This window comes from Choloepus didactylus, chromosome 8 (genome assembly GCF_015220235.1).
Source record: "Choloepus didactylus isolate mChoDid1 chromosome 8, mChoDid1.pri, whole genome shotgun sequence".
NCBI lineage: Eukaryota > Metazoa > Chordata > Mammalia > Pilosa > Megalonychidae > Choloepus > Choloepus didactylus.
This window is the reverse complement of record NC_051314.1, coordinates 143,533,890-143,557,415: the sequence shown is the minus strand read 5'-3', so window position 1 is coordinate 143,557,415 and position 23,526 is coordinate 143,533,890. Positions and strand designations below refer to the sequence as shown.

Below are 23,526 nucleotides of genomic sequence, written 5' to 3'. Positions count from 1 at the left end.
TTTGGAATAGTTAGCATTTGGAATACAACTGACATAACCTAAAAGTTTCCTTAATACCCAAACCTGCTTATTTTCCTGTTGAAAACTTCCTAGAGAAAAGGCATCCGTTAAACTTAAAAACACAGTTGTCAGCCCAAAAAGGAGTTTTTGTGGAAAAAAAATTTAGATTAATATAATTCTCATATATTATGTTACAAAAACCAAGAAAGGGAAGTGTGGTATTTTCCTATGAATGAAAAGCAACATTGAAGGCCATGTGTGATTCCAAGGCGGCTGGAACCTTCCACACCAGAAAGACCTTTCGAAAAGAAAGAAATCTGTGAAAATTCGAGACAAAATGCAAAGTTATACGTTGTTACAGTAGGCTTTGTTTTGTGCACAAAAGTCCATTTTGCTGAGCTTTCAAGTGTGTAATTCTCCAGAGTTTCACATTTTTAAAGCATAGAGAGATATTTGGATGGTATATTTTTGCAAGATGATAGTCTTCAAAGCCTTTGGGAATTTTTAGATATAAAGTAAGAAGGAACTTCTGTATGATGACAGCTTATGTCTTTTCTGAAGCATTTATTTAACATCAGCATATGTCAGTTTTTCAGAGTTACAATTCCCAATCTAAAGGGCGATATTTTAGAAAATTAACCAGCTGTTTTTTCTTGTGCTGTTTGAGTAACAACAGCACAACAGCTTATTTTCTTTACATTATGAACTTATTTTTAAAATTCTAAAACATGTTTTGAACTTTACAAGTTTACAGCTGTTTTAGAAATTCATGAAGCTTTCATTTTGCCCTGGGACACCAGACTCACTAAATAATTTTCTAATACTAATGGCTCTGAGCAAGGAAGAATTCTTTACTTATAGGTTAACAATGGGCATCAGGAATAAAAGCAGGTAATTCAAAACGTGTTTGTAAATTTTCCCCTCCGTACAGTTGATAAGTCAGTGCAAGATAGTTATCCATGCCACATTGTGACATTCTGGAATCCCGTGTTGAAAAAAATCTCAGAGGGTTCCGGATGCTTCTCTGTCTGTCAGTGGTCAAGCACCAAAGCAAGAGATGCTTCACAGACAGGCGAGGGCAGCAATTCCAGAACCTTCTGCTTTGCAGAGACATCCTTAGACACCTGGAGGAATAGAAATAGGAGGTAGGGAGGTGGTTGCCACATGTTCTCATCGTCTTCATTGTAACCTGAACTTTACCTTGGTTCACAAAAAGAACGGGAGGGAGAGAGGAAGAAGGAAGTGAGGAGAGAGAAAAGGAGAAAGATTGTTTCTTGAGTGATTTGTAAAGAGCATCAAAGAAAGAACAATCTGTAACATCTATAACTTCCCTTATGATTCTGCCTCAGCATGCTATAGATTCGTTGCACCATTGAATATAGTGATACAAACCCACAGTGCATTATCTAAAACCCTAAGTTCCCACTGTTTCTGAATTCAGAACATTTTGGGATTTAGGAAGACAATTTGGCACAAAAGGCAGGTATCATTGACACCCTCAGTGAAGCCCATGGCAGTGACACTCCTGTCCCAAAACATACGAACATTCACGCCAAGTAGGAGAAACAAAGGTCAAACATTGCCTTCCTGTAAGAAGGTTAGGTTTGCTGCCGAACGGGTTAAGAAAAATCATTTGTTCCTGAAAGCTTGGATTTGGGAATTGTGGCTAAGGGGTTGGGGACCTGTAATAATCTTTTTTACTCATGAAACACCTCTCCGAGGGAAAACTCTACCCCCGTAGGCCCTCATCCAATCTGGAGGAACTAGCATGCCCTAGCGTAACTTTCTCGGCTTCAGGCTGCTCGTTAAGCTGTTAGAACAACTTTCTGAGCGTCATGATCTATGGTTTTTGCACCAGAGCAGCTAGACACAGCTGGTTTCAGGAAGAATTCTTCCACACTAAGCATCTTCTAGTCGCCCCAGGTTTCTCCTACAAATGAAGGGCTTTAGCTCTCATTGGACCCAAGGGGAATTTCCTGAAAAAGTATTTCTTGGTTTTTTAAGAGAAGTGCTATGGATTTTGCTAATCCTTCACTCAGATTTAGTTTTTGCCTCCCTCGCTTTATGTCATCTTGGATAAACTGGTTGTTCATTTTTGGCAAATTCCCTATTTGGTCTATTGATAGAAATCTTAGCAGATTGTTCCAACTTTCCGTGTTTTGCAAGCAGGATGGGCAGCAGAAGACACTCATCTCAAACCCCCATCAGTCAAAGACCAAAACAACCCTTGAGATGCCACTTTTTTACTGGCAACAGTAACAACTGCATAAATGTTTTTAGTAAAATAAGGTTAATATTAAAAATACAAATCTGCCCCTGTGAGACCTTTTGCTTTTCCTAAAAACACAAAGTGACCACAGTTGACTGTTTTGAGGTTGTTCCTTTAATTTTTAAGTTGGCTTTCATTGGGTTTGATGAATTCTGAGGGAGCCAGAATGTCAAATGGAAGATGTTGGGAGCACATTTGTCAGGCTGCAGACTCACATGTCTCTGGAAGTAGAGTGGCCAAGTCCCCCACGCAGCAGCTTTCTGATTTCCAGCCACGACAGAGCGAGGCCAGACCGTTTGGGTTGAACACCTCTAAATTATTGCAGATGTTTACAGATGGCAGGAAAGCAAATTGAACATTTCTGCACATTTGTCCTTTGGGAAGGATTAAGAGTGGTGGATCCCTTCCAGAACGTAATGAGTTTGGACAGCTTCACGCCTTGGTGATTTCTTGCTATAGTTTTCTGTGTAACCTTGCCCTGGGGGAGAAGTAGAGAACCTTCTGCAGGCTTCGGCAAGGAAGTCAGACCTGTGACTGTCATCAAGGGGGCCTTTTGCCAACAAACTGGTGTTTGGTGGGTAACAAGATCCCTTCCTCCTTGAGTTCCTTCCTTCCCTAAATACATTTTAGCTGTGGGGGGTGTGAGGAAACCCAAACTCAAGTTTCAGCTCAAAGGAGCCACTAATTGCCTTTCTCACTGTTTCATCCAATAAAAGTTTATCATGTCCTTTCAATATTTGAGGTGCCACTCTAGGCACCAATGCTTGTGTCAATGTATCAAATAGGATCCTGTTCTTAGGGAGCGGGCAGCTAAATAGGGGAGATGAGATCCTAAAATTCACCATCGTAGGTTCTCAAGTATTTGAGGTGAATATTTGTTTAATCATTCATTAGCTCTTATCAGCATGCCAGAAAGAATGCCAAGCCGTACTTGGGAATTCAATTGAGTTGTCCTAAATGTCCAGAGCTTACCTGTTCAAAAACCTCCTGCCAGTGGCTGTCCATTGGCTACTGAACAAACTCAAACCCTCATGGCCTGGCCATCAGAGTCCTGAAAATCCAGCGTTTAACCCGCCCTTCACATGCCATCCATTCCAGTCATTCAAACGATATGGCCTCCATGACTTTCTATCTGCCACTGAGGAGAATACTGACATTTCTGACTTTTTCGCCATTCAAGACCTCCTCCAAAGCCTACTCTTCCTCCACAGACCCCAGGGGCCTTTATTTTCTCTGCACTTCAGAATTTGTTGCTTGTGTGTCCATGCTGTCAGTTGTCTTTTGATGCCCACACTTGGCCTCTCCAGCTAAACCGTGAGCCCCTTTTGCATGCAGTCTTTTGTATCCCTCTAATACTTTACTCCACCAGGGGCTCCATAAATACCTTCAGTTTCTTGATTATTAATTGACAAATCCTTGCCTTACCACTTAGATTACAGTAGTTCAAGTTCATAGATTTGTTGATCCAGAGAGTTAAGAAATTGAGCTTTTCCTTCTGGTTGCTTGTTCAAACCCAGGATTTACAAACCTCCTCTTCACCACTGTCAAAAGTCAACAGGTGCAAAAGGCCCTTTCTAGAAGGAACTATATCATTCAGTGGCCACGTGTTCCTCTGTCTCCACATAATGAACAGGAAGGATCTGTATGGTTTGCCCAGCACTGCTTGGTGTCCAGAGGCAGAGCTGCTGATTGCATTTCTGTTGGCATGTTTGTCACCATGTACGTAGATGACACACCCTCCAGCCAGTAGCAGTGGGGCCTTGGGGGTCCCAGGGGCTCCCCATCTGTGACAGTAGTGCTCCTTCCTTCCTCCATATTTATTTCTTGGGTTCCTATCTCACTACCTTTTAGATGTTATTGCTCAGGGTCCTGGTGACCAATATTTGCCTTGTGTCATATGAGCATCTCAGAAGCCGTTGGCTTGGCCACGGTTGGAATTATGGGTTGATCACCAAAGGCAGGGCTAGTCGAGGCTTCTGGTGCCCTTGGGTGGACCGGCAGAAGGAAATACTCTTTCAGCTTCAGAGCCATCCAAACACAGAAGCTGCTAACTGTCCCTGGAGGTGGCAAATGGGTGCCATGGCCATCCTTACGAGGTCTGACCCAGGGCCGATGCCTTTGCAGAGAGCTGTGGAGGGAGGTCGAGCATCCGAGGGAGGTTGGATAAACCAGGTGAGGTTCCAGTGTCCTCCAGATGTGAGACACACATGTCTGGATTCTCACCAGACTTCTGTTTCCAGGACCAGATATGTGACGCCTCCTGAAAATGCCAGACAATCTGTGTCCCACTCTATCTGTCACCTCTGGGACTTGCCGAAAGCGAACGTTATTTATAATATCACATTTCAGGAAAGAGTTGCTGATGTGTGGTGGGTCTCATCAAAGAAACTGGCATCCTTTGGAGGAGGAGGCGGTGGAGCTGCCCCTTCCTGGAGGACTGGGAGACCGGCCACCCCGAGGAGCTGCTCCTGGGCTCCTGCCCCCCAAGCCCGCTCCCCAGACTGGACGCTCCCCCATCCCCAGGGTGGCTTGGGACAGATGTGTCCTTCTTCTGGGACTGTAGGGCCTAAAAAAAGAGACCGTGGCCACCTTTCGGCCCTCTGCTCTGGTTTCTGCTTGGCCGGGTGGTTTTCTTCATCTATATTAAATAAAGACATAAAAAGAAAGAGCCCCTTCCTCCCACCACTTCGCATGAAAAGGGAACAGATGTGGGGATTCTCAGATGTGGGGTCGGGTGGTATCGAGAGTGTGGTTATTTTCTCCAAGGCTGACGGTGCTTCTTTGCATTCCCTCTACTTCCCTCCCTCTCAGCAATGAAGTGGTGAGAAGTGACCTCAAGAAGCTGCCAGCGCTTCCCACCCAGGCCCTGAAGGAGCACCCCTCCCTGGCCTACTGGTAAGCTGTCCCCATCCCTGCAGACCTTGAGAGTCCTCCAGGGGCACAGGGCATCTGAGACCACCCTCCATGGCTGCCCGCAGGCCATCCTGGACCAGGGCACATTCCCCACACCATGTGACATGATGGCATCTTCAGGAAACTGTTTCCTACCTGTATTTAAATGATGCACTGTGCAAGAGCACTCCCCATAATGTTTCCTTTCTTAAAAAAAAAAAAATCTACCATTTTCCTTGGGCAGCTTTGCCCACTTGGGGAGCCTTTCGTGAGCTGCTAGAGTTTCATTTTGGAACCCCCAGGATTTGATGGCAGAACTGGTGGGGTTTGCGCCATCAGGATGCTGCAGGAGCTTTCTTTGCAGAAGAGAGAGATGCATGCTTTCATTTTCCCTTGGTGTTTCCCCTCTCCTGATTCAGCTGCCATCTGAGTTAGCTGCAGTTCAGCTGCCGGGTTCTGAATGATGCTGAACGAAGCCAACATCTGAAAGGTTTCCAGGGTAGGCTTTAGGTCTCAGTGGAGGGGGGGTCAGCCTTCCTGCCCAGGGTGTTCAAATGGGTCCTTTAAAGAGCACGGCACTGCTTCCCTGATATTCCCTTCTCTAAACTCTTTGCCACTGCTTTGAAAAGAAACAAACTCAGTGCTAGTCAACATCAAAAGGCTCCAGCACCTGATCCCTTTAAGCCTTTCTGCATGTGCTTTACGAATGAAATACACGGATGACTGGTGCTCATCTCGCCTCGACACTTCTCCAGTCAGCACACCCATTTCCCGGGCGTTCCGGGGGCTTCACGAGCCTCCTTCAGCGAGGACCAGGCACGTCTGGATGCAGAGTTCACTGGCCAGGTTGCATCCCGGCTCAAAGACTGTGCGAAGGGGGATTGACAGCTCCTGTCGGCGAACTGGCCTCCCCGATTTCACATCGCCACCCTGTTCAGTTGCCAGTCTTCCTTCAGCTACGTATTTGCAGATAAATAACGGCTGCATAGCATCGTCATCTGCCCCCAAAGAGCAAACTCAGTTGCCCCTGCCTGGATTTTGCATACATCCGCTTCCAGGTGCCCATTCGCACGGTGTGCACACATGCACACACAAAATGGCATTCTCCTGCCACCCTCGTTCCCGTCCTTAAGCTCCCGGGGCCTGTCTTCTGTCCCCTCCGAGGAAACCAGTGGAGAAGGAGCTGGAGTTGCAGGAAGGGGGATCTAGGGACTGGCAAGCCCTACATGGGTGGAGAGGGTCGTGTTCTGGAAGCCACCTGGTGGTGGGTTACCCAGGGTCTGAGTGGCCTTTGGCCTGATCCATCCCCCAAATTTCTACACCCCCATGCTCATTTCAGAGTTACGGGCTCCTCTTTCCTCTCTCTCTAGGTTTTGCTTTCAGGGTCTCCACAATCTGCCCTGTGTCCACACACTGTCACTGACACACAAACTCCGTCCTTCTTGCACAACCTTTCCCTTCTCAGATGTGTGCATCCCCACCTGCAGCCACATCTGTAGCTGCCTTGCCAGCGTGTCCCTCTCTAGCTCTGCGACCAGGCTGGCACCTGCCCTGGCCTCGTTGAGACCCCTTCATGCCTATGCCACTGTCAAATGGCACTTAGAAGGTAGCAGGCCCACAGGATAGCAGGAGGGACGTTTTTGAAGCAGGTCCCCTCAGGCTTCACAGCCCAGCTCATGTGCAAACAAGCCAGCAGCATAATGCAGTGCTAAAAAATAAATAAAATATGTCCGTTCATCTGGTTTCATTACGGTTGACTAGTATTTAATATGTAGTATTTAATCATTTAAATGTAGAATTTAGATTACGTTTAATAGTTTAAGTTTATGGTGTTTAATTTTATAGTAGCAAGTATGTTGTTTAATACTCAAACCTATCAGTTTGGATTTGCTGAAAAGCAAAGGCTGAAAGAGAGGATGAAAATGCCATTCCGGCTTTCCAGAGATCTGGAATGGAGAGAGGGATAGAGCCCAGAGACCGAGCTCATCATGGTTTTTCCCTTGCTGGCAGGATTAGCCATGACCCATTGTTGGGGGTCTCTCCACACCTCCCACAGTCTCACGTTGCCCTGGACCATCCTGAATGAAGGGCACAAATCCACGGCTCTCCCGGCTCTCCTGTCCCCACTGGCAATCACGGGGCGAGGGACGACCTCCAGGTGGAAAGGAGCCCCAGGGCACCCGTGGCCAGGGACGTGGCAGGTTCCCCACTCCCAGCTGGGTCTCAGAGTTGTGGGTAGTGACAGTCCAGGTGACTTTGATTACTACTCCACTGCGTGGATGTCTCCGTCTGTCACCCGGGATCAACCGTGCCAATGCACCGCAGGAATTAAAAGGCGTATCGCGCGGCGGGAAGGCATGAGGGTTGCGAGTTGTGCTGAGTGGCCATGCAGACAGGATATCCTCTCTGCTGACTTCCCCCCAACCTGCAGCAAACATGAACTTCACATACCCCATGATTTCCCTGCGGAGGGGAGCATCCAAGGCAGAAAGTTAGAACAATGCGCTCAGGGCCACAGAAGCCAGACCTTTGCTCGTGGTTCCCCCTGCAGGGTACACTGGAATGTTCCTTTCAGTCCAGAGTCACGGCCTCTGCCAGCTGCTGATCCTCAGAGACAGGGAATGACGCCGTCCACCCACCTGGACCCCATCTGCACAGAGGTGCCCAAACCCCACTACCAGCCTCAGCCCTTCTCCTCTCTCCTCCTCAGAACACGTTACCAGCCATGTCCTCCAGTCAGCTTCGTAGGATTCGGTTTATTATAGCTCTTGCATTTCTGATACGTTACTCCCAGATCTGGGGCACCAGGGAAATGAGGTCTGCAAAGCTTGGTGCCTTTCAACCTCCACAGTGGGCCCATGCTGGTGACACTGGAGCAAAAGGATGGGAAAGCCGAGGAGGGAGCAGGTCATTGTCGGGGCTTCTCAAATGGTCCCAGGCGGCAAGAGATCCAGGGTGAAGTGGGGGCTCAGATTCCTGCAGCCGTCAGATCTGTGCTTGGGCCATTTGCTTGACCAACAGCTGAACAGCTGCTCGACGGCGTTTTTGACTGTCCCTGGAGTGTCTCCTGAGCCTCGTGTGCATTTGCAGCTGCAGCATTATGTTGATTTTCATTGCCCCAGAGATCCTCTCCCCCAGAGCGCAGGAGGAAGTCCCCCCCATCAACGCCGAGCTGCTTGGCCTGGAACTAGGAGTCAACCTCACGGAATCCTAGATCGCGTGATGGAAGCGTGCAAACACAGCTGTTGATTTTGCAGGTGGGCGAGGAGGAGAGCTAGAAGGGTGAGCAGCAGAGCCTCCTGCCGACCCCCGGAGGAGAAGACACCTCTGAGGTGTTTGCCAAGTGAGAACATGGCTGAATCCACCCCTTTATGATCAGAGGTGGCCCAGACTGCAGAAATGGCTCAGACCAGACACTTTCTTGTGAAGAGCTCTGCTTATCCTACACGCATGCACCAAATTGCATAATATTAAACTTAAAAACTATTAATTGAAGTTGGCAAGATAAATGAAAGAAGTTACCCCCTAGTACTAGGTAACAAACAGTGGCTTAGCTTGAAACACACACATGCACGCACTAAGAGAAAGAAATCAGGGTGAATGAAAGAAGACTTCGGATAAATTCTGGGAGAGTAAATCACCAATAGGCAATATGGTTCAACCAATGAGAAGCCGAGTACACAGCCCAGGGCAAACCCCATCATGGAGCCTCTATGGAGGTCAGAAAGGATCCCGCGTTGTCTTGGTGAGATGGGCAGGAGTCCCCGGCAGGCGGGCTCTTCCCCGGACCCCAGGTGGGTTCTGTGGTACTGTAGGCAGCAGAAGGGGCAGCCGTAGCCCCCCACCTCTCCTCTCCCAGAAGACCAGGCTGCCACCGAGGTTTGGCTTGCCCTTGTCTCGCCACCAGTGAACGAATCTCCGTTGTGTCAGAACTAAGATTGTGAAAGACGAAGCCATTCCCATCCGATTTCTGGTGGTCAGTTGGCCGTCGTTTTCCTCCTGCTCCCCTGGGACTTTCATTGCCTCGTGGTTTCTATTCCAGAACTTTCCCACCCTCCCCAGAAGCACTCTATCCCCGATTACTAATTATTCAGGGTTGGTAGGAGTGGGCACTACTCCTGCCTGCCCTGCTGGGTAGAAAGGATTGTGGAGGATGAGGAGCGAGAGGGGGCCCCTGAGGGAGTTTAGCCTAATTACAGGTGTCCACTCTGGTCTCAGTCCTTTCTTCTTTTACCCTGCCCAGTGCCCCCCATACTGCTGACAGACACTGCACCCACCATCTTCCTCTTCTCCCATAGAGGCATATCTTGCAATGGACAGACCCCAAAACCTGGACTCAAATCTTGTCTTGCTGATTATAAGTCCGAGGTAAAGAAGAATGCAAGTCCTCTGGAAGAAAAACTATCTTTTTTTCTTTATCTTTTTTTTTCTTAAATCTGTAGACCGAGGAATTTCTCATAGGCTGAGAGGGGTCATGCCACTTACTTCAGGACAAACCTTGAAGTAACTGGCACAAAGTAAATGGAAATGGTGATGTAATTTGGCTCCTTGGAGCATCTCATGAGGTCAAGTAGGCTCAGGAGAAGTATCTCAGTTAGCAGGATGCTGGGCCATTGACCTGGGTCTATAATAACCCAATTATTTTCTTCTAATTTTAGTGAAGACAGAGTAATTGAGTACTACAAGAAACTGAATGGCCAGACAAGAGGTCAAGCGATCGTAAAGTAAGTGGACCCTCCCCGTGCTCGTGGGACTGTATGTGTTTGTGTTAATATGTCAAAATGGTTATATTCTGCTTGGAAAGACATTTCTCTGGGGATGATGTTTCAATTCGGTTTTTAAGTAAATAGCCACTCAGAGAACTTTATCACAAAAAAAATATATGTGGCGATGACACCAGTTCTGCTGAATAACCACCTTGTTTGTCTTGTTTGTGTTTGTGTGTGTGTGTGTGTGTGTGCATGTCATCTTCCCAATTCCAGCTACATGAGCATCGTGGAGTCTCTCCCAACCTACGGGGTCCATTACTATGCAGTGAAGGTGAGTGTATCTTCTAAGAGAATGCATTTAGCGAAGGTTGCCAAGCCTGCCCTGAACTTAAACAAACAGAAAAAGACTTCTCGTTTTTTTTTCAGTCTTACTAAGGACTTTTTTTTTTTTTTTTTTTTTTTTTTTGTGGACTGGGGAGATTTGGTCAGGAAGATTGCATGCTAGGAAGTTGGGACAATTGAATTTTGCCCTTAATGTGATAAGACTTGATAGGATTACTCTCCAAAACTCATTATCTCTCTTTTTTGAACTGGGTATAATAAATCCATACTTACTTCCATTCTTAGATGAATTCTGGCAGATCAGAATTACATTTCACTAGGAAAACTCCGTCTACGTACAGCAAATTATAAAGAAGGAAAGCTTTAAGCAGAAATGACAGTGTTTTTCTAGGTGGTCAAATGCCATTTAGACAACTTTCCAGGATGGGGGCCAGGATTACAGGAAGACAAACTGAGTACATGATCATGTCTGTCTTCTTAAATATTGCAAAGACGAGTCCAGTATGACATTGATCTCATTCTGAATTCCCTTTAATTTTTCCAAAATGTCCAAGACTGGGATCTCTTCCTTGAAATCAGAGATAATGATGTCCCGAAGAGCCTTTTCCTATGATGAAAAAGATAATGTCCCTTCTGTTTTCCTTAACTCACCCATACACGAAAAATTTAACCTTGAGTCATTGCCCAAAGTCCACCCACAAAGATTAGAAATCTGTTCTGAACTCAAGAAACTTCCACCAGCCAAACTGAAATTCTCTTGATCCTCCACCAATTTTTCTCCCATTTTTCCACTCAACTGTATTTTTAATTCCTTTAGACTAGCACACACCATGTTTCCTTCACATTTGTGTCATCCATGGCAGCTTGTTTGACATTTGGCACATCCTTAGCACACACTTACTTGCCAATATCTCCTGCAAAAGGCAGCACTTAATGGCAAAGACAATGACTCCTATTTTGTTGTATATCCCTAGAATCTAGTGTAGCACCTGGGTCCATAGTAGCTGCTTGATAAATACTTACTGTCTGGCAGATAGAAGAACAGATAGAGAAAAAAAATAGGAAAAATTGAGCAGAGTCTCAGGGGTTTCAATGATGGCACAAAGCACACAAATATATGCATCATGGATGGGTGCCTAAGGAGAAGAGAAGGGAAAGGGGACATAAAGAGTATTTGAGGACCTGATGACTGAAAATTTTCCAACTCTTAGGAAGGACATAAATATAATATTCAAGAATCACAACATACCTAAAACAGAATAAATTCTAATAACCCTACTCCAAGACACATACTAATCAGAATGTCAAACACCAGAGATAAAGAGAGAATCCTGAAAGCAGCAGGAGAAAAGTGATTTGTCGCATACAAGGGAAACACAATGAGACTAAGTGCCAAATTCTTATCAGAAATCATGGAGGTAAGAAGGCAGTGGTACAATATATTTAAGATACTGAAAAAGAAAAATTGCAAGCCCAAAAATTCTTTATCTGGCAAAACTGTCCTTCAAAAATGAGAGAGAGCTTAGAATGTTCACAGACAAACAGAAATTGAGAGAGTTCATCAACAAGAGACCTGCCCTTCAAGAAATACTAAAGGGAGTTCTGCAGGCTAAGAGGAAACGATAAAAGAGAGATGTTTGGAGGAGAGTGTAGAAATGAAGGATATCAGTGAGGATAAGTAAAAAGGGCAAAAACAAAGACAAAAATAAGATTTGACTTATAAAACCAAAAGATAATATGGTTGAAGTTAGTACTGCCTATAGAGTAATATCATTGAATGTTAATGAGTTAAACTCCCCAATCAAAAGACACAGATTGGCAGAATGGATAAAAAAAGTATGATCCATTTATATGCCATCTACAAGAAACCCACCTTAAACCCAAGGGCACAAATAGGTTTAAAGTGAAAAGTTGGAAAAAGATATTCCATGCAGTCACCAAAAAAATAGACTTTAAATGCAAAACTGTTATAAGAGACAAAGAAGGACATGATATATTAATAAAAGAGGCAATACAGCAACAAGAAACAACAATCATAAATATTTATGCACCTAGCCATGGTGCTCCAAAATACACGAGGCAAACGCTGGCAAAACTAAAAGGAGAAATAGACGTCTCCACAATAATAATTGGAGAATTCAATACACCACTCTCATCAATAGATAGAACATCTAGACAGAGTTTCAATAAAGAAACAGAGAACTTGAATAATATGATAGGTGAACAAGACCTAACTTATATATACAGAACATTTCACCCAAAACAGCAGGATACACATTTTTCTCAAGTACTCATAGATCATTCTCCAGGGTAGACCACATATTGGGACACAAATCAAGTCTCAATAAATTGAAAATGATTGAAATTATACAAAGCATTTTCTCTGACCATAATGGAATGAAGCTGGAAATCAGTAACAGGCAGAAAACTGGAAAATTCACAACAAATATATGGAGGTTAAACAACACACCCTTAAAAATCAGTGGGTCAAAGGAGAAATTGCAAGAGAACTCAGTTAATATCTGAAGACAATGAAAAACAAGAACATAACACTTCAAACTTATGGAATGCAGTGAAGGCAGTGGTGAGACAGAAATTTGTAACCCTAAATGCCTACATTAAAAAAGAAGAAAGAAGTAAAATCAAAGACCAATGTGCACACCTGTAGGAACTAAGAAAAGAACAGCAAACTAATCTCAAAGTAAGCAGAAGGAAAGAAATAACAAAGATTAGAGCAGAAATAAATGGGAAAAAAAGGAGAGAATCAACAAAATCAAAAGTTGGTTCTTTGAAAAGCTCAATAAAATTGATAAACCCTTAGCTAGACTGACAAAGGGAAAACGAGAGACAATGCAAATAAATAAAATCAGAAATGAGAGGGGGACATGACATTACTACTGACCCCACAAAAACAAAAAGGATCATAAAAGCCTATGAATCACTGTATGCCAACAAATTAGACCACATAGATGAAATGGAAAAATTCCTAGAAACACATAAAACAACCTAAACTGACTCTAGAAGAAATAGAAGACTTCAACAGACCAGTTGCAAGTAAAGAGATAGAATCAGTCATCAAAACATCCCAACAAAGAAAAGCCCAGGACCAGAAGTCTTCACAGGTGAATTCCGCCAATCACTCCAAGAAGAATTAATACCAATCCTGTTTAAACTCTTCCAAAAAATTGAAATGGAGAGAACACTACCTAACTCATTCTGTGATGCTAACATTAACCTAATACCAAAGCCAGATAAAAATACTACAAGGAAAGAAAATTACAGACCAATTTCTCTAATTGAATATAGATGCAGAAATCCTCAACAAAATACTTGCAAATTGAATCCAACAGCACATTTAAAGATTTATACACCATGATCAAGTGGGTTTTATCCCAAGTATGTCAGGGTGGTCCAACATAAGAAAATTAATTAATGTAATGCACCACATTAACAAATTGAAGGGGAAAAACCACATTGTCTTCTGAATTGATGCAGAAAAGGCATTTGACAAAATCTAGCATCCTTTCTTGATAAAGAAGACTTAGAAAACTAGTAATAGAAGGAAACCTCCCCAACATGGTAAAGGGCATATATGAAAAACCCACAGCTAACATCGTACCCAATGGTGAAAGACTGAAATCTTTCCCTCTAAGATCTGGAAAAAGGATGCTCACTGTCACCACTATTATTTGACATTGTTCTAGAAGTTCTAGCTAGACCAGTTAGACAAGAAAAAGAACTAACAGGCATCCAAATTGGAAAGGAAGAAGTAAAACTTTCACTATTTACAGATGGCATGAGCCTATATATAGAAAGTCCCAAAAAATCTATTTAAAAAAAGCTACTAGGACCAATAAATGAGTTCAGCAAAGTGGCAGGATTTCAGTCCAATATGCAAAAAATCGGTAGTGTCCCTATACACTAGTAATAAGCAATCTGAGGAGGAAATCAAGAAAAAAAAACCCTTTTATAATAGCAACTAAAAGAATCAAATATCTAGGAATGAATCTAACCAAGGGTGTAAAGGACATGTACACAGGAAACTGCAAAACATTGTTAAAGAAATCAAAGAAGACCCAAATAAATGGAAGGGCATTCCCTGCTCTTGGATTGGTAGACTAAATATATTAAGATGTCAATTCTACCCAAATTGATTTACAGATGCAACACAATCCCTGTGAAAATTCCAAGAGCCTATTTTGCAGAAATGGAAAAGCCAATATTCACATGTATTTGAAAGGGTAAGGGGGCACGAATAGCCAAAAGCATCTTGAAAAAGAAGAAAGAAGTGGGAGGACTCACACTTTCTAACTTTAAAGCATATTACAAACCTAGAGTGGTCAAAACAGCATGGTACTGGCATTAAGATAGATATATTGACCAATAGAATCAAATTGAGAATTCAGAAATAGACCCCCACATCTATGGTCCATTGATTTTTAACAAGGCTGCCAAGTCCATTCAACTTGGGACAGATCAGCCACTTCAACAAATGGTTCTGGGAGAACTAGATATCCATAAGCAAAAGAAAGAAAGAGGACCCCTATCTCACACCTTATACAAAAATTAACTCAAAATGGATCAAAGAGCCAAATATAAGAGCCAGGACCACAAACGTTCTGTAAGAAAATGTAAATACCTGAAACTACCAAACTCCAATCCAGTAGCCTTGACTCTTTTTTTAAATTTTATTTTGAAATAAATTCAAAGTTACAGGAACAGTTGCAAAAACAATACAAACCCCATACACAGCATATCCTGACCCCCCTCCCCTGATACCCCGATCCATCAACTTTAACATGCTGTCATACCATCATTTCTTTCTTTCCCTCCCTCCCTCCCTATCATCCATCATCTATTGCTCTGTCTTCTGAACATATGAGTTAGCTGCACACATCCTTGAACAAACACTATAATTCACGTATACATTTCCCATGAACAAGAACATTCTTTTATGCAATCCCATTAAGCACAGCTAAGAAGTTCAAGAAATTCAACATTAATACAAAGCTTACATTCTCTATTTCCTTTTTTTTTCCTTTATGTCCCAACTATGTCCCTTTGAGCCTCCTGTCCTCCATCCTCACATCCCATCCAGGATCATCTTTGGCATTCAGTTGTCATCTATTTGGACTGCCTTTTTTTTTTTTCAATTGTGGAAACACATATACAGCCTAAATCTTCCCATTCCACACCCTCCGTAGCATTCTATTAGTGGGATTAATCACATTTAGAATGGTGTAATGCTATCACCTTCCCACCATCCATTACTAGAAATTTCCCTTCACCTCAAACAGCAACCCTATACTCATTTCTTAACTCCCCATTGTCCCTTGCCCCATTTCTCTTAACCCATACTCTACTCTTCATCTCTATGGTCGTGTTCTCTGATAATTTCTTTGTATTTGCTGTGGGGCTTAAAATTAAACTCTTAAATCGATAACAATCTTGTTTTTCTTTGATACCAACTTAATTTCAATAGGACACAGAAACTATACCTATACTCCTCCATTCCCCCACCTTTATATAGTTCTTGTCAAAAATTACATATTTTACATTGAGTTCAAAATCACTGATTTGTTATTAGAGTTTGTGTATTTTATATCATGTAGGAAGTAAACAGTGGAGTTACAATTCAAAAATTATTGACTTCTATTTGTATTCCATTGTGGTCGGAGATTGTGCTTTGAATATTTTCAATTGTTTTTTGTTGTTGTTGTTTTGTGTGGTTTTTTTTTTTTTTTAATTTATTGAGGCTTGTTTTGTGTCCCAGCATATGGTCTATTCTGGAGAAAGATCCGTGATCACTAGAGAAAAATGTGTGTCCTGGTGATTTGGGATGTAAGGTTCTATACATGTCTGTTAAATTTCTCTATATCTCTCCCTCCTTTCTTTGTTTCTCTGTCAGTAGGGCTCCCTTTAGTATCTGAAGTAGGGCAGGTCTTTTATTGGCAAAATCTCTCAGCATTTGTTTGTCTGTGAAGAATTGAAGCTCTCCCTCAAATTTGAAGGAGAGTTTTGCTGGATAAAGTATTCTTGGTTGGAAATTTTTCTCTCTCAGAATTTTAAATATGTCATGCCACTGCCTTCTCACCTCCATGGTGGCCACTGAGTAGTCACTACTTAGTCTTAAATTGTTTCCTTTGTATGTGGTGAATTGCTTTTCTCTTGCTGCTTTCAGAACTTGCTCCTTCTCTTCAGTATTTCACAGTCTGATCAGAATATGTCTTGGAGTGGGTTTATTTGGATTTATTCTATTTGGAGTTCGCTGGGCATTTATGCTTTGTGTATTTATATTGTGTAGAAGGTTTGGGAAGTTTTCCCCAACAATTTCTTTGATTACTCTTTCTAGACCTTTACCCTTCTCTTCCCCTTCTGGGACACCAATGAGTCTTAAATTTGGATGTTTTATTTTATCTATCATATCCCTGAGATCCATTTCAATTTTTCCAATTATTTTCTCCATTCTTTCTTTTGTTCTTCCATTTTCTGCTCTGTGGTCTTCTAGGACACTAAGTTGTTGTTCAACTTCCTCTAATCTTTTGTTATGAGTATCCAGAGTCTTTTTAATTTGGCCAACAGTTTCTTTTATTTCCATAAGATCTTCTGTTTCTTTATTTACTCTTGCAACTTCTTTATGCTCTTCTAGTGTCTTCTTTATGTCCTTTATATCCTGTGCCATGCTCTCATTCTTTGACTGTAGTCCTTTGATTAATTGTGCCAAGTACTGTGTCTCCTCCGATTGTTTGATTTGGATGTTTGGGATTGGGCTCTCCATATCATCTGGTTTTAGCAAATGCTTTAAGATTTTCTGTTGTTTTTGGCCTCCTGGTATTTGCTTTGCTTGATAGCTGTGATCTTCCAGGACCTCTGCTGAGGGAAGACTGTGCTACATCACAAGTGTGCGCCTTTCCTCAAGGGAAGCCCCAGGCTGCTGCGCCATGCGGGGGCGCTCCCAGCCTGATGCAAAAATGGCTGAATGGGGGGTCTCAACCCCCCTCCTCGCACAGCTCGGCCCCAGGCAGGAGTGTCGCCAGCACGCCAGGAAGGCGGCTGCAAGGGGTGCAGTTTCTTTCTCCTTTTGGCTCCCCTCTGGCCCTCTGGCCCTCTGGCCCTCTGGCCCCGGGACAATCAGCAGCAGGTGTGGGGAGGGCTATCCTCCACGCCAGACACCAAGGCATTGGCTACAGTCTGCTCCTGCAGCACTTCACTGCACGGTTCTCACTGCCGTATCTGCAGCCACTCCTGGGTTTTGCTTTTTGTTTTTTTTTAAAGAACTAGCCCGTCTCCAAACGCCATTTCCCACACTGCAGCATGGCCGCGGGACTTTCAGCCGGCTCACTCACTTGTTTCAGAATGCAGACTCCCGGTTTCACCAAATGCATGTTCCCTGTGGATTTAGCAGACCTCATCCAGCTGGTGCATCGCTGGAAGTGGTATTCTGGATCACTTTCTGGTTTTTATCTAGTATTTTTCATGGAGGTGTTTTTTTGCCCTGTCTCACCTAGCCGCCATCTTAGGTTCTCCAGCCTTGACTCTTGAGGACAATTGTATAACAATGTAGCTTACTGTGGGTGACAGTGTGATTGTGAAAACCTTGTGGATCGCATTCCCTTTATCCAGTCTATGGATGGATGAGTAGATAAATGAGGACAAAAACTAAATGAAAAATAGGGTGGGATGGGGTATGTGATTTGGGTGTTCTTTTTTTATTTTTATTTTTTATTCTTATTCTGATTTTTTCTGGTGTAAGGAAAATGTTCAAAAACAGATTGGGGTGATGAATGCACAACTCTAAGATGGTACTGTGAGCAGTTGACTGTACACCACGGATGACTTTATAGTATGTGAATATATCTCAATAAAGCTGAATTTTTTTAAAAAATGGGCAAAAGATTTGAATAGACATTTTTCCAAAGAGGAAATACAAGTGGCTAAAAAGCGCATGAAAGGATGCTCAATATCACTAGCTATCAGGGAAATGCAAATCAAAACCACAATGAGATATCATTTCACACCTACTAGAATGGCCATTACTAAAAAAGCAGAAAACTATAAGCAGAAAAACTATAAGCAGAAATAGGGACGCTCATTCACTGCTGGTGGGAATGTGAAATGGTGGAGCTGCTGTGAAGAACTGTTCGGTGCTTCCTCAGGAAGCTAAGTAAAGAATTGCCAAATCATCCGACAATCATGTTACTAGGTATATACCCAGAAGAACTGAAAGCAGAGACACAAACAGGCATTTGCACACCGACGTTCATAATGGCCTCATTCACAATTGCCAAAAGATGGAAACAACCCAAGTGTCCATCAACTGAATGGATAAACAAAATGTGGTCTATACATACAATGGGAAATTATTCAGCTGTAAGAAGGAAGGAAGTCCTTATGCATGCGACAACATGGATGAAACTGGAGGACATTATGTTGAGTGAAATAAGTCAGAAAGAAAAGGACAAATACTGTATGATCTCGCTAATATGATATAATTACAATAAGCAAACTCCTAGAGTTAAAATTTCAACTATAGGTTACCAGGAGATAGAATGAGGGCAGAGAATGGGCAGCTGATGCTTTATCTGTGCAGAATTTTTAATTAAGTTGATTGTAAATGTTTGGAGATGGGTAGAGGTGATGATAGCACATTATTGTGAGTGTAATTCACAGCGCGTGTAGTTGTGGTTGAAAGGGGAAGTCTAGGGTCATGTATGTCACTATAAGGAAAGCTAAAGGATGAAACATTGAACTGCATAACATAATGAACCCTGTTGTTGATGATGAATGTGGTTAATAGTACAAATATAAGAATGTTCTTTCATGAACTGGAACAAATGTAAATCACTATTACAAGATGTTAGCAATAGGGTGGTATATGGGGGAAAATACACCTAATGCAAACTCTGGACTATAGTTAACAATAATATTTTAATGTTCTTTCATCGGTTGTAACAAAGGTACCACACCAGGGCTAAGTGTCGGTAATAAGGGGATATAACGGGTATGGATTTTTTCTTTTTTGGAGCAATGAAAATGTTCTCAAATTGATTGTGGTGATGAATACACAACTCTGTGATCATACTGTGAGCCCTGGATTTTGCACTTTAGATGGATTGTATGATGTGTGAATATATCACAATAAAACTGCTTTAAAAAAAAAAAAGAGCAGGGCATTCGCTTTCTACTTACGGCTGTGCCACTGGTTGGGAGCAAGGCTGACTGAGCCCTGCTCAGGGTCTGTGGCACCCTGTTGACATAACTGAACACCACGGGGGCACATCTCTGAAGGTACCAAGTAGAGGATTAGGCTCCAACCATTTCAAGGAGATTGAAGTTGTTTTTGTCTTCATATGAGCCAGGAAGTCTCCTCTTGGTGGGTATTTATCTTCCCCAAGGCCATATTCACCCACACTCCTCTTTCTGTCCTAGGACAAGCAGGGAATACCTTGGTGGCTGGGATTGAGCTACAAAGGAATCTTCCAGTATGACTACCATGATAAAGTGAAGCCGAGGAAGGTAAGTGTGGTCTCCACTGTGGGGTTAATTGCTCTCAGATTGCCAGAAGAACGGGAGTAGAAATGAATAGACGTGCTCACACCATGCAGCCTCCGAGTCTCTGGGCTGCTTATTTAAGTGTAGACAAATTACTCCACAGTAATCCAATCTGAGCTCCCTGAGTAAATATTTTTTCTCCCTGTCACTAAGGAAACTGAAGCTGGTATAATTATTTAAGATAAGGTGACTGGCTCAGCTCTCCCAAAGCAGAAGGGGGAAAATATCTCGAAGTACTCATATGTCTCTTAATTTGTGGGGTGCTGGATTCATTGGGAAAATGAGGGGCCACCTCTCTTGAATCCTGCAAAGGTTTCTGGGTGGGAGGTGGGGGAGGACTGGAGAGACGGTAAGTCAAAAAGAAGTGAAAAGTAAAGAAGCAAGAGAGGAGTCTCTGCAAATCTGGTAACTATTTTATGGCACATCAGAAGCGATCAGAAGTCTGGGAAAATATGGCCATTTTCCAAAGAGAAAGGAGTCTATAAGTCATTGTAAACCAAAACCAGAATGTTTGCATTATTTGAATTTTCTCTGTTTTCGTTTACACGTATCTTTCAGACCAGAACAAATTGAAAATTATAATGGAAAAATCTCTCTAAGGCTAGTGCTATCATTCAGATTCTCTGGCAGGGAAAAATGGGGAGGTGGTATCCAGTTCAAGCCGTGAATACAGATTAAGTCTATCGAAACCACACTCGCTTGAGGAGAGAGAAAGCAATATTGGTCCATTATGTCATTCTAGATTGCTTTCCAACCTCTGTTATCCATGAGGAGGCTTGAACCCCACACAACGTATCTGAGCTTATCTCGCTATCATCTGCCCTTAGCCAGCTTCTTTATTAAACTGGTAGGGGGAATAAATGCCTCTGTGTTGAGGAGGATCTTCTCTCAATTGATGAGTAATTCAGTTAAGTTCTAAGAAAAGATTCTGAGCCAATGACAGATGAATTATTCATTGGGAGCGATTCAGTAGGAATCTGGCTCTTGGGGCAGGGAGGGGTTGGCTGTTACATGGCTATCTCCAAAACCTTCCCAGTTTCCATTTGTAAGCTGCAGGAGATGACTCGTCCCTGCCTGCTTAGTTTTTCCCCCTTTGTCTTTCTCGTTTGCAGGGTCTATACTTCTATCTCACCATATCTTCCTTCCTGTTTGCTCTGTGCCTGTTTTCGTTTCCTAGACTACTTAAGCAAATACCATGAAATGGCTGGGCTTAAACAATAGGAATTTATTAGCTTACGGTTTTGAGGCCAGGAAAATGTCCAAATCAAGGCATCATGAAGGCAATGCTTTCTCCCCGAAGACTGTGACTTCTGCGGGTGGCTGCCACTGATCCTTGGTCCTTAGTTCGCCACAGGCCATGCACATGGCGGCCTCTCCTGGTCTTTCCTTCTCTTCTGGGTTCCACTGATTTCTGCTCCTGGCTGCTCCATCTTTGGCTTTCTCTTTCTCTCTGAATTCTCTGTGTCTGAATTTCATCGTCTTACAAAGGATTCCAGAAATAGGATTAAGACCCATCCCGGCTGAGGTGGGACACACTTTAGCTGAAGTAGCTTCATCCAAAGGATCTATTTACAATGGGTTCATACCCACAGGAATGGATTAGGTTTAAGAACATGTTTTTCCGGGACACATGCAGCTCCAGACCACCACGGTGCCTTCTCCCCACACGGCCTTTTTAATTTCCCAGGCTTTTTCTTCTCAGTCCTCTCTTCACTTGCTCCTTTCCTCTTTGTACATCAAATCTCTTTTTCTTTTCAACCTGCCCCAACACCTTTTCTGCTTGCAAAAGATACTTTAACAAAATCCTGGTTAGGATGGATGTGGATCTTTATTGTCACATTGGAGGAAGTGCTATCCAAGGCCAACATATTTGAGATATCCAGCAGAGTTCCTTAAAAGCCAGCTGTTGAAATCTCCACTCACACTAAGGTTTGAAAAACATGCTAATGAGTATTCATACTTGCTCAGTTTAATTTATTTTTATGTTGAAGCTGTCTTTATTTCTGCTGTTTATTTCAACTCTAAGTGAGGTACTAATGAAGCTGAAAAGGTAATGAGCTAGCACTTGATGTATAGAAACACAGGTCTATAAACTATGATTGTAAGGCTCTAAAACTGGCTTCAAGATAAGGACAAATAAGAAACCAAAGGTTTGAATATTCAGCCTCAAATAAGAAAATTTACTATAACTTGTGTGGAACTTATCCAGGTCAGCAAATTTAAAATGTGAAAAGGTCAATATCTTTCATTTGGGACATTGGCTATAAGTCAACTGAGTTTTTATTTAAAATTATTTATGTTTCTTGTTTAAAATAATTCTGAGGAAGTAGTTGGGATTCTCAAACTATTACTAATTTGAGGACAACCAGTTTAACAAAGTCAGTATCCAGCCATCCAGCCATTCATTCCTTCATTCACTCAGAAAACATTTATTGATACCTATTGCATGTCAAGAGAACCATGGAGCTCTGGGATAAATAAGACACAAATCACGCCCTCGAGGCCTCCCTAGTCCACCCAGAAGAGGGAAGTGATGATTGCACCAGCATTGCTAAGTGCCACGATGGGCGTCTACACAAGGGTCAGTGGTAGATTAAAGGAAGGAGTCACTGACCGTGCTTAAGAAAGAGAGAAATGTCTCTCCAGAGGAAGCAAAGTGTGAGCTGGCTCTTAAAGGGCGGACAGACATATCCAGATGGACAAAGTGAGTCAGGAGGCAGTGAGCATGTGTGACTGCCCAGTGATGGGAGATGGGGGTGGGGGCAGCCTGTAGGATGGGGAAGCATTGCCAACTGGCCTGGGTCACAGGGCTGGAGAGGAAGCCGAAGGGGCCACAGCAGCCAGCTCAGTGAATGCCATATCAGATTGTCGTGGTTACAGATGCATCATTCCAGCAGCTGCTTGCAAGATGAGTTGGAGGAATATAGATTGGAGGAACATGGGACCAGACTTGCAAAGCAAGTCTGCATAATATCAAATATTATGATAATATAGGCCAGAAATGGTGGGGGGCCTGAGATGGGGTATCAGCCATAGGGCTGGAGAAGAGGAAATGGAAATGAAGTGTTTAGATAATATATGTTATTGATGGAGAGGGCAGCAATAAGAAAAGAGGGTGGAAACAGAGTAACTCTCGGGCTTCTTGTCAACCAAAGCATGGACTGTAAGACAAGGGAGGGTCTGGGGGTAACAGATCAGTTCCGTTTAAGACATGCAGAGTTTTAGGTCTGAAGGGACATCAAGTAGGCAAAAGGATATCCAGTTGGATATCCAGAAAACTCACCAGTAGTTGGGAATAAAATATTTCAGTTCCCCATCACAAGAGTTACCATGAGACGCAGAGGCAGATCTGGGTCATGGGACTGGATGCTTGCATAATTCGGGGAGTCCTTTTTAAGAATTGAATGCAACTCTGAATATAACATTAAAAGCAGGACTTTGAGTGGCCTGAGTGGGGAAGCCGTGCCTCCATCAGCTTTGGGCATGTCCACTCTACTAAGATGTGGGACAAGACTAGAAGGCAAAATCAAAGACTAACCTTGAACCACAGTGAAGAAGTCCTAGGCAGGTGCCTGTATTTCTTCTTCCCAAGCTCAACATCATCACCAGCATTTAACAAAAAAAAAAAAAAAAAAAAAACAAGCTGCATTTGTCATGGTTCAGAACACACATCATTCTCAGAATTCAAAGGGCACAGACCATGTTTGCAGAGTTCTGAAACGTGCATCAGTGGACATCAGGGCACGTTGACACTGAAGTGCC

General features: G+C 43.0%; 1 protein-coding gene across 9 annotated transcripts in view; it reads left to right on the top strand.

Annotated features, from left to right (window-relative positions):
* FRMD4A (FERM domain containing 4A) overlaps positions 1-23,526 on the top strand; it is a 449,454-nt gene that overhangs the window by 351,630 nt on the left and 74,298 nt on the right. For all 9 annotated transcript variants that reach the window (XM_037847310.1, XM_037847308.1, XM_037847307.1 and 6 more), the window contains 4 exons: positions 5,081-5,164; positions 9,820-9,885; positions 10,144-10,201; positions 19,642-19,728. In XM_037847310.1, coding sequence (XP_037703238.1) covers positions 5,081-5,164; positions 9,820-9,885; positions 10,144-10,201; positions 19,642-19,728 — 295 coding nt within the window. The remainder of the gene's footprint in view (positions 1-5,080; positions 5,165-9,819; positions 9,886-10,143; positions 10,202-19,641; positions 19,729-23,526) is intronic.